The following is a 12,139-nucleotide window of genomic DNA, read 5'->3' as shown; positions in this document are numbered from 1 at the left end:
CATTTCACCACTCTGTCTATGTCCTCCTGAAGTCTGTTACTATCCTTCACATTGTTTACTACATTTCTGAGTTTCGTGTTATCTGCAAACTTTGAAATTATACCCTCTATACCCAAGTCCAGGTCATCTATATATCAAAAAGAGCAGTGGTCCTAATACTGACCCCTGGGGAACACCACTGTATACTTCTGCCTGAAAAACAACCGTTCACCACTACTCTCTGCTTTCTATCCCTGAGGCAATTTTGTATCCATGCTGCCACTGTCCCTTTAATCCCATGGGATTTAATTTTGCTAACAAGCCTATTATGTGGTATCAAATGCCCTTTGAAAGTTCATAAACACAACATCAATCGCACTACCCTCATCAAACCTCTCTGTTACTTCATCAATTGTAAACAATTTTACAACACCAAGTTATAGTCCAGCAAAATAAAATTGCTGGACTATAACTTGGTGTTGTAAAATTGTTTACAATTGTCAACCCCAGTCCATCACCGGCATCTCCACATCATTACTTCATCAAAGAACTCAATCAAGTTAGTCTTGTTAGCCTAGATTATATGCTTAAGGCTCTGGAGTGGGACTTGAACCCACAGCCGTCTCACTCAGAGGCAAGAGTGCTACCACTGAGCCATGGGTTGACACCCTATAAGAGACACATAACTGGTAGAAAGTGGCAGTAGACTATTCATCCATTTGTACGTCCATTCTCAGTATCACTTCCATCCTGAAATACATTCACTCAAACCAGCGTGAGGGAAAACAAGAACTTTATGCTTGTTAATGCCTTACTAAAGGCCAATCAAGGGAAGTTTGGTAAGAATTATTGGCTTGGAAGAAAGAAAAAAGCAGAAGGGCATTTATTGAAGTTTGGAGTAGACGGTGAGTTAGTGAACAAAAATGAACGGGAAGATTCAAAGTACCGCCGCAGTCAAAAAGTTAAATCAAACTATGCTCCATACACAGGTTACAAAGCATGGAAGCCAAAACACTACTGGCATTTCTCTGCTCTTGTAGGATCATATTACTCATTTGCACGTTTTGCAGTTGCTTTATTAGTAAAAGAAAACGTAGCTCAAAAATCAGAGACTGCTGGAAAACTTAGCAAGTCACACAGCATCTGTGAGGAAAATAAATTGTTAATGTTTCAGGCATAGCCTGGCCTTCATCGCAACATGAAGATATTACAGATAAACAACTTAGAAGAAGGAACAGAGCGAGGGAAAAGGGAGTGAGAAAAAAAGGGGACCACGTACACAAGAAAAGAAAAAGAATGAGCTATTAAATTGTTTGGGTGGAGAACAGGAGATGGTTGACTGATACTGGCATAAGACAAAAGGAGGCATCATAAGAACATAAGAAATAGCAGCAGGAGTAGGCCGTCCGGCCCCTCGAGCCTGCTCTGCCATTCAACAAGATCATGGTGAGAGAAATTGGAGAAATAAAAGCCATATCCGAGATCTAGAGGATGTGAGAATTGTTGAAGCAGGTTAGCCAAATTGGAGGAAGCAGCATGAAACCCTGAGAAAACGAAGCAGGCTCCGGTGGCCCAGGAAATTGGTGGAAGAAAAAGGCAGGTGAACACCAGATCAACACCAGGGATCTACCAATGATGTACCGATGAAGGGGATCCCCATTCCAAGCCGGCAGGGTGTTCTGATCAAGGCCAGGCTACACCTGAAACATTGACATTTTCCTTTCTTTACAGATGCTGCCTGACTTGCTGGGTGTTTACAGCATTTTCTGTTTTTGTTTGAGATGAGAAAGAATTGACCCCCACTGCGTGCACCGCTGCAGAGGTGGCTATAGACCTGTTCACTAAATTACAGTGGATCCAACCTTTTTAAGGTAAATGCAATTACATTTGCAAACTGCGGGCAAACGTCACGCGATCAGGCATCACATGATCAGATGTCTTGTGACTAAATGTAACGTGATCAAATGACACGTGGTCAAACCTCCAGGAATATGTTCAACCAGAGTTGGCAACCCTTGACGCAGGTTGCACTCAAATCCTCAACGTGCACTAGCGTCAATCAAAGTACCAGGAGCACTAATTTGTGAGATCTACCCCGAGATCTATATGTGTCGGCCTTCAAGTACCTTAATTGAGAATAATTCATTAATCAGAGGTAAGAAGACCATCTCCTCTCCATCCCAGCTTTGCCGATCATTAACTTCTATTTTGCCTTTTAATTTCCACCTTTGACGGCCATAGCGCATAAAGATCTTGGTGAAGACAAAAAGAAAACAGTTAGCGTGTATCTTACATATGAACATCTCTAATTTCAATTTGAAACTCAGTTCACATTCTGTTTCCCCTCCCCCCTCATGCTTTGCTATTGTTCCATTAACAGGAATGGCCGCCCTGAACAGTGTCCGTCACTCAGATTTCTTGAGCTGCATGTTACACGGAAAATGTATAGCAAAGAGGAAAGCTTCCTCCGGGTTAAAAGTGGAAGTAAAGGGTCAAACTGATTTTTTAAATCTTCGCTGCAGTGAAAAGACCCATTATCACCTCACTGAGGATCAATATGTCCTTAAGGTACAAGGATTATAATGTCACGTCTCTCTTGAATAACCTAAAGTTAAAGTATAAACCACTTACCTCATATTGATCTCCTGGACAAAGGCGCGCAAAACCGGCTAAACCTGTAAGGTACAAATTATATCAAGATCACAGTTAGAGCTTCAAGTCGGCAATCCGTAGAATCTACTCAAAAGCCTTACACTTCCAGCTGCTGGGTGTAGGCCTTGAAAGCTTCCCATTCACGTATAAATATTATTTCATAAACAGATAAGGGTTAATTTCCCGAGTTCCTGCTGCTGGCAGGGGTGCCTGATCACCGAGAACACATATGGGAAATTCAAGCTCGCACTGTGTGCGGTTTTGGTCAGAAAATCCCGGGCGTCCAAACATCCGATTCATGCTCTCGGCAGGAAGCATCTCTCCACTGGCAGCGGGAAACTAGAAAATTAAACCTTATGCTTGATTTTTTTTTATTGAAAAGAAGCGCCAGTGTCCATTTGCTGTTACTGTGAGCTTTAAACAGTCTTTAAATGTTCTAGGTAAAAGTACATGTTGATGTTCTTTATCATGCCGCCTCTGAATCCTGTCACATCCAGCACTGGCACATAAAAATAATGGGGCGGATTTTCCTCTTTTGCACTTTGGCATTAAATAATCACTCAGATGGAACACACAGAGGAAATTTGGGCAGAGAGGATCATCCATAATGGTGCCCACCCAATATTTCTTGCTCCACCCGGGTGATTATCGGATGCTCCAGCAGAAGAGGAAAAGCTGCCCCGGTAAGTCTCTGTGGAATATTCCACACTTTACCCAACAGTGTATTATAGTGCAAATACTCAGATTACATCTCTGTAATACACACTTGCAGTGTCCACCAATAATATACTATCACTTATTTGCTTCTGTGTTTCACATTATGATTTCCTAATTTGAAAGAAAGAACTTGCATTTATATAGTGCCTTTCACAACCTCATGACGTCCCAAAGTGCTTCACAGCCAATTAAGTACTTTTTTGAGGTGTAGTCACTGTTGTAATGTAGGAAACGCGGCAGCCAATTTGCGCACAGCAAGATCCCACAAACAGCAATGAGGTAATGACCAGATAATCTGTTTTAGTGATGTTGGTTGTGGGATAAATATTGGCCAGGACACCAGGGAGAACTCCCTGTCCCTTGAAATAATGCCATGGAATCGTTTACATCCACCTGAGAGGGTAAACGGGGCCTCAATTTAACAGCTCATTCGAAAGACGGCACCTTTGACAGTGCAGCACTAAAGTGTCAGCCTGGAGTGGGACTTGAACTCACAACCTTCTGACTCAGAGGTGAGAGTACTACCATTGGCTATGATTGTATTCCACTCTTCGATCCAGTCTGGAGCTGTATTTTCCTCTTTGTTTGAAAAGAAAAGTTACTAACTTTTTTTGTAAACAGTCATTTACAAGCCACCAATAAAATGGCAGGTGCGTGTGATTCTTAAAGGGGCAACTTCTCGCTATATGAACCTGTTACTGCAAACACCATTAAAAAAAAACCAACCAATTACGATACGCCTGTAATAATGATCCTGTAACACTTCTCAGTCAGTTAACCAGCCAGCTAATTGGTACAAAACAACAGAAAGCTGCTGACTAACTGCTTGTGGAAAATGTGAGTGCGTGGATGATGAAGGCCGAGTCGTGCTCACGAGGCTGAACCGCCTGTCGATAATCAGAGCCTACATATCACGAAGAGCAGCTTCAGGGGCCGGGGTTACTGGTGCTGTGGATCTGTACCCCAGCTAGAAATTTCCCCAGAAAACTCCCCACCTCTCCCTCCAGTGAGCACAGTGCCTGAGGGTGAAGGGAGTGACAGTCAGTCCAAGGCACACACAGAGATCAGCACACTGCCGCCTTTGGGGAGGGGGAGGGGGAATCGGAGGGGAGGGGTTGGGTTGGAAACTCTCAGTGAAATCTGCTGCAATCCAGTCCATTAAAGAACATTACCACAAAATAATTCTGTAGACTTTCAAGAAAAATTCAGTGTTACAATATTTTCCATAAATCAAGGCAATATATATAAGGGTTCATGACGCGGGGGTAATTTTGTGAGTCGACGCTATTGGCAGGGAGCCTCGTCCGCTGGGGGTACATATCCGAAATTCGAGCAGCTGATTTTCTAATTTGGATTGAAAGTCGTGGCCATTACACACCCCAATTTCTGATATCGCTCCTGTGAGGTAAAGGCCCCTACTGTTAGTGCTCCCTAGGGCAACTTGTTAAAAAAAAGTGCCATTTTTATTTTGTTAATACTTGCCTTTCATCTTAATATGAAATTCTCCCAGCAGATTCCCCACCTCTCCCTCCAGTGAACACAGTGCCTGAGGGTGAAGGGAGTTACTGTCAGTCCAAGGCACACACAGAGATCAGCACACCAGAGCCAAGAATGTCAAGGTAAACAGTACAGAAAAGCTTGTGCGACACAGAAGATCAAGCAGAGATATGCTCATATTGTTTAATTAAATGCTTTCTCCTGGACATTCAACGGTTTACTGGAAAAATGAGCCGTTCTTTCTTTTACCCAAATAAACTCTCACCTGCCTGGACTAACTCGGCATTAAAGATCAAGTGAATCATTAAACATGCAACCACTTTTTCACTGGATGGGTGAAAAATACCGCAGCATGTAAACTTGCAAGGAATCCAGTGGTTATCTACAATATGCCCTGCAGTGTGAAAAGGATGGTATCTTGCTGTAAAGAATAAATTGTAGACTTGCTCTAATCGGAGTTTTAGTGGACAAGCCTGTCTGGGTCTTGGATTTATATGTTAGGTCAGCCATCCAAAAATTATTTGGCTGCGAATCCTTAGAGCTGGGATGCATTTGAATATTGGGCCTTAGACCTGAGATGTAGTCCCAACTCAAAGAGACACCTTTTAGGTAACTTTTCAATAATCACATAACCTTGACAACTGCCAAAAGGATTTATTTGTAATATAAATAACACTGATTTCAATGCAACTATTTCCAATAAAATATAGAATAAGTGTCTGCTTCTTAAATAAAAAGGTAAAATTTGAGAGGGTGCATTCAGTGTATCCAGGATCTATCTGATGGCATTTGCTTTTTGCTTTGGTTCTACCTAATGGCCAGTGTGCTGACACAATTTGTCTTCTTAATGGCTGCTGTGAGAGACTGAATATATTTCTGGAGAATGTAGATTTTACAAAAGCAGTTTTTTTTTTGCACGGACCCCTGAAGTACACAGTGTGAGTGTTTCTAGCACTGTAGAGGGATATCTAAGGAGAGGTCAGCCACGCAAAGTTAGCCTTAGCCAAGTTAATCAGTCTTCATACAGTGCTACAATACATTTGGAGCACACTTCCACTACAGCTGGTAATCCTTTACCCACTCAGTGAATCCTGTACCAATTATTTGCAACTCTTACCTTTCCTGTTTGCAAGTGTTCTGTAATGCACACTCTTCTTCCTCCCTTCATCCTTGCTGTGTTAAAATCAAGACTCTTGCACTGTCACCTAGTCTAACGCATTCTATCCCAGGTCCTCAAAACTACCACCCTCAGTCTCCTCTTCCTCCTATAAGTTTTTTAAAACCCAATTAATCACTACAACTATTAATTACTAAATTCCCATCCGGCAGCTCAGCAGCGACGATGGGGCTGAAGGACTTCACTCCACTGTTGTCGGTTCTGAACTAGTCTGGTCGCTTCAGTCATCTGTATCCCTTTCTGTGACAAGACACTCTTGACATTGTCTATCCAGCCCTTCCTTGATTTTCCTCGGCGTCATGTTCCAGGTACCTCTGTACGCAGGGCCATAAAAGCTATTCTAACTGTATCCATTCTTGAAACGTGCCCAAACCTACACTGTGGTCTTTCTTGGATCTACTGTATAAACGTTGTTTTATTGTCCAAGCCATGTTCTTATTATATCATTCTTGATTCTTTCCATCCCGGATACTCCTAGTATTCCTCTCAACCAACCCTTCTCTGCTGTTCGTATCTTTTGCTCGTCAACTTTTCTCACGTTCCAGCACTAATCGTTTCATAAACTCTTACCTTCATTTTTACCGAAATATCTTTGGCCTTCCACAACCTGCTTAATCTTCCGAAAGCAGCAGAAGCAAGAACAATCCTTCCTTTATTGTCTTCTTCATAACTCCCATTCTCTGGCACTAACTCACCGAGGTATACAAACGTTTCCACCTGTTCAACTGCATCCCCTCCAATTGTAATATGCACATCTGCGTGATGATTCCCAAAGGACATGACCTTTGTCTCCTTTATGTTAACCTGTAATCCAATTTTTCTGCTCTCCACATACACCGTATCTGTTAGTCTCTGCAAATCTGTTTTAGATGTTGCTATAAGGTCAATGTCGTCAGCAAATCTGAGATTGTTTAAAATCTTGCCACATAAGGAGACTCCTCCAATATCATCTTTTAGTGCCAGATTTATTACTGCTTCCAGTCCTAGATTAAATAAATCAGGCGACAGTGTGCATTCTTGTCTCACCCCAACTGTTGATCTAAACTATTCCGTCAGCTTCCGCTCCACTCTAACAGCGCTCAGGGACTTGTTAAAAATGTTTTCTACAGTCTGACAAGTTTCTCAGAAATACCATATCCCTTCTCGACATACACTGTTTAAAATCTATGAAGTCGTTATAACAATGGATGTCATGTTGAATAAATTTCTCCAAAATCTGTCTTATCATAAACAGTTGATCTATCGTACTTCGTCCTGGTGTAAAACCAGCTTGTTCTTCATGCAGTACCATTTCTACGTATCTCTTCATTCCCCTATGCAGTGTCTCAGCAAAAATTTTTACGGGTATACTCAGTAAACATTAATCACTACTTCAAGATTTATATCCTCGCGACCTTGATAGTGTTCTTCACAGTGAGCTTTTCCCTTGTGTTTCTCAATAAGAACATTCCTCCCCAGCAGGGAGGCGTTGGGGTAAATTTTATGATTTAGCACTCCCGGCACAGATTCTCAGTCCTTTAATAATGATGCTATCACCATTGAGTCAACAACAACTGGCATTTATATAGCGTCTTTAACATAGAAAATACTCCCAAGACTCTTTACATAAGGTAAAACAGATGCTGAGCAATGAGATTAGGAAGGATGACCAAAAGCTTGGTCTGAGAGTTGGCTTTTAAGGAGGATCTTAAGGACGGAGAAGGTCGAGAGGCAGAGGGATTAAGGGAGGGCATTCCTGAGAGTGGGACCTGTCAGCCTGTAGCAACGGGTGAGTGTACTTGTGAATGTACTGCCCTATTCAATTTGTACCAACGCTTTCTAATGAGACATAAAAATCCACAGCCATGAATTGCCATTGTACCCCTCTCAATGCAAGACTCCAGGCCCACCTACCCTTACTACCTTAAAACAGTGACCCATCAAAGTTGCATCTCAGCTTTTTGCAGCAGAAACCATGCGTGCGACACAGAATAACTCTCGTTCAATGGGGTGTGCGTTCTTTGCTAAGCAAACTGTTGCTGCTAAAATGAAATATATTCTTCAGTGCTATCACAGTTCCATAAGCTGGTGCCATTAAAGGTAAGACTGTACCTCTGTATATTCTTTGTAGCTCTTGCTTATTTCTGCTAGGCTTTCCCGGGCCCCTTTCGTGGAGGGAGACATTGCAAAGGCCTGTTTCATTTTGGAGGCTCCATCTCGGAGCCTTTTGTGGATGCAAAATGTCTCGTACAACTCATCCACCTGCCAGGGCAACATGCAAAAAGAAAAGTAGCATTAATCAACCGCGTATTTCATGAACTGGCGATTTTTCCAAACTACACCGAGAGAGTTGCCTTGATCAATTTGATGTGATTATCGATGGGGAATTTCAAGAGCAGAGTGGTGCTCACAATCTCCTTCTACACACATGTACTAAGAATATTAAAAGGAAAAACATTAGGATAATTCTTAGAATGGTAGAATTTTAATAACACAGAACGAGGCCAATCGGCCCATTGTGCTTGTACCGTATACCATCCATTCAGGATTTCACAGGTGCAATGCTCATTATTTTCAGCCCATTCATTTTAATGGAAGGAAAATCATGGGCAGTGCACCCACAATCTCCAGTATACATGGCCAGGGGGCTTTCGCAGTAATGCAAACTCAAAAAACGATCTCCTTTCAGTCACAATGGCTTAGAAAATGATTATTTTTACATATAGTAACAAAAGCTGTGTGCTCCCTCTCATTTTCATTTACTCATTCTGAGTCAAACTTTCCGATGTTGAACTCTGTGTTTGTGAAGTTTGGTGAGCATCACATGAAAGCAATGAAATTAACTGTAGCCGGGAGCAGTCACAAGATGGAGTGCCCTCCTGCCAGGAGGGCACTCCATCTTGTGACTGCTCCCGGCTACAGTTAATTTCATTGCTTTCATGTGATGCTCACCAAACTCAGAACCCTCACTTCATCATCCTCGTGGACCAGGCCATGACAAGGTCTTTGGGCACTATTTGCAAAGGCTGGCTTTCCACATAAATCTCAATTTGCTGCTCAGTATTTATAGAATTGCACAGGGCTGCAATTTAGAAAAAAATCTTCCAGGAGTTTCTCCATCTGTGTGTTGGTAATGGAGCACCATGGAGATGATACACATGTCGTAATTGGAAGCTAAATGAATCATTGTGGTGTTCAAATAACCACAGATATGGGATAAAGCCACATATTAGCCCAATGAACTAGGAAATAGCACAGAAAAATGAAATAAAGTGGAAGTCAATTAGGTCCGACTATCAAGCATTAATTTGGAGCAGAAACGTTACAAAATAGAATTTTTTAAAAACAGGATTGCCTTTCCCCCTAGGCATATGGTAATTTAATAATGGTGCAGGAAAATATACCATTGGGTGGTAGGACATAAGTCCCTCATATTGTGAGTTCCCAACGCCAACCATTGGTCTGTGGGAAGGTGCCGAGCAGGAGTAATGCACTCTCTCACAGGTAGGGTGGAACTGCAGAAGGGTCAGTCAATCAAGGACTTTATACTCCTTGGAGCAAAGCCATGTAGCAGGATCCCAGCCTGTCATTTTGCCTGCTGAAAGTGAGCAGGGAGCTTGAAAATGGAAAAAGGGTAAACAAATTATAAGCCAGTTTTATTTCCGAAGGTCCATGTTGCTGTTTAGACCATTGGCACAGATTTACATTATTGTTAATAACTATCTAAGTGCCAAGGCACAAAAATAGCAATTTTACATTTTACTAGTAAATTGCCCGTGACGTTGTTTATAATCAGTTGATTTATATAAGTTTTGCTTTTTTCATATACAAGATGGTGATGGAGTTGAAAAAGGGTCTTCAGAAACTCACTCAACAGCACTATCTAGTGACCAGAACCTCAAACTACATCATGACATTTGATATAGTGAATTTGAATGGGAAATGTTGACATACCAATTTACAGTGATAAATGTTGACAGAAAAGTATAACCTAAAATCATGACCACAGCAAGTAAGTTTTGTGAGCAGGAAATGTGAGCTCTATGCAAGATTTTTAGTAACATATTGTTGACCTTTTTCCCCTTATTAAATTGACAGTAGTCAGTTCTATGGAATGGATCATTTCACATTTTTGCCACTGACTTTTAGCATCAAACATTCCTAGGTACACAGTAAGCACTAGAGTAAAGGTCCCTCTACTCTGCCCCTCAACTACCAACTTTAGATGAGCACTCCCTGCTACACTGCCTTGAAATTTCCATCCTTGTGAGATTTGTAGCAAAGTTGAATGGCTGGTTTGATTTACCTAAAAGATCGAAGCAGTTTGCATCCTTGATTTAATTATTCATTTGATGTGAAGATATATTATATGGATTTTTTGCTGATCAACACATATGTGTGGAGTGGTCATATTATCTGGGACTTGTGGCACTGGCGTAGAATTTCCATGGGGGTTTTCCAGATCTCCTGGCATAACATTGCCGGAAAGCTGGAGAAACGGAGTAAATCCACTGTGTTTATCACAACATTTTTTATTTTGTTAATTGCATATTTGTATGAAGTATTGTTGCCGTTATCTGGGAACTTTTTTCCATATTTGCTATCTGTTTTAGCTTCGCTTTATAATAAGACAGTTCCTGAAATAATAAACCCCCTACGTGTACATGTTTCTCATTCAATGTTGTAAAGTTCACAATTTTTTTTTGAGAAAATAGTAGGGGTTTCATTCTCAGTGTCAACGGCGAGCTAGCCTCGTTTAATAGAAATGTTAATGATAGCTTTGTCATGAACTGGTTAATTTTAAGAATTTACACTGTTGGGAGCTTTGTAACTATTGTCAATCATTGGAAATTTCTGCCACCTGTTGCACCATTTCCTCTTAGCCACAGCCTGCTTCCTGTCACTAATTGTACTTGGACACTTGTCACTTTAGTTGGGTATGTTCAGTACAGATATGACCAACATGAATCTTGCACAACACATGCTGATGAAACCCTCTTGAACTCTGAGGCCTTCCTGGTATCTTAAATCAAGCCACATCCTGGAAACAATGCTATGCCCAGTTCAAGAAGTCAGGGAAGGTTCATAGTGATTATGGCAATCCAACTTGAGAATATTGACACGTGCTAGAAATGCATTTAAATTGGCAAAAAAAGTTGATTAAGTTTTAACCAGAGGAAATTAGTGCTAAAAAGGAATTAGATCGCACTTGGGGTTAAACAAGGAGCTGGTAAATAAAGACAAGCTGCAACAGGTCACAAGGGATCTGATACAGGAAGAACTTGGAGGGAGCAGTAGACTGATTCTACTTGTGAATTACTTTGTTTTTCATATCCTGTTTACAGTACAAGGCTGGCTCTGGTGGTAATAATGCCCCCAGGAGCTACCCTGTAAAGTATATAAAGTAACGCTAGTGCTGTCCGAGGCACTGAAACTCTTGGCAGAGCCTTTTCCCTTGGTGCCTCTCACCACTTTGAACTGCCAGCGTCAAATGTAAACAGCTTTTGCTGGCTTCACGTAGGTCACATCGCCATCTTGCCTCTGGGCTACTGCCAGGCTGACCCTTCAAGCTGTCTGTAGAGCCCGGCACATGTGGGCCTGCATTAAGGAAGGCCCCAACCAGACTGGCAAAGTCACGAACTGACATATGAAAAGTTGTCCATTGTTGTTGCTGAATGCGGTCCGCAGTATAACAGGGCACATCTGGCAGGAAAGGAACTTGGTTCTATTACAGAACCATTTCCATTGGATTTAATGGACTGATGAAAGTGGAAAGTAATTTTCTGTTGGATAGCTAGCAAGTGAAATTTACTAGGCCTGTCATTAGTACCTAACTAATGAATTTACTTAAACTCTTCTATTGAAAACCTCAAATCCGCAGACCCACCTACAGCAGCAGCAATACTTGAGTGTTAGATCTTGGACCACAGAACACATTGTAAAGTAATCATTTGCTCACATCTGGGACCCTGCTTGTAATAGCGTCAAAGTAAGCTATAAACCGGGTAAATTGTATAGCCATCGCAGTTAAAGAGTGCGACAAATTTTCTTGGTGATGGAGAGGCTCTTTTCATTTATCCAGCAGATGAGATGGTGGGTATCTGCCATACAAAAGGCATATGTTTTGTGCAAAGCTGC

General features: G+C 41.6%; 1 protein-coding gene across 4 annotated transcripts in view; it reads right to left on the bottom strand.

Moving 5' to 3' along the window:
- Positions 1-12,139, bottom strand: part of ripor2 (RHO family interacting cell polarization regulator 2) — an 85,107-nt gene that overhangs the window by 39,068 nt on the left and 33,900 nt on the right. For all 4 annotated transcript variants that reach the window (XM_068001685.1, XM_068001686.1, XM_068001687.1 and 1 more), the window contains 4 exons: positions 8,114-8,263; positions 4,831-4,894; positions 2,611-2,654; positions 2,106-2,231 (listed from right to left, as the gene is read on the bottom strand). In XM_068001685.1, the coding sequence (XP_067857786.1) occupies positions 2,106-2,231; positions 2,611-2,654; positions 4,831-4,894; positions 8,114-8,263 (384 nt within the window). The remainder of the gene's footprint in view (positions 1-2,105; positions 2,232-2,610; positions 2,655-4,830; positions 4,895-8,113; positions 8,264-12,139) is intronic.

This window comes from Heptranchias perlo, chromosome 2 (assembly GCF_035084215.1).
Source record: "Heptranchias perlo isolate sHepPer1 chromosome 2, sHepPer1.hap1, whole genome shotgun sequence".
Taxonomy (NCBI): Eukaryota; Metazoa; Chordata; class Chondrichthyes; order Hexanchiformes; family Hexanchidae; genus Heptranchias; species Heptranchias perlo.
Note: the sequence above shows the minus strand (reverse complement) of the source record. Positions and strands in the feature narration are given on the sequence as shown.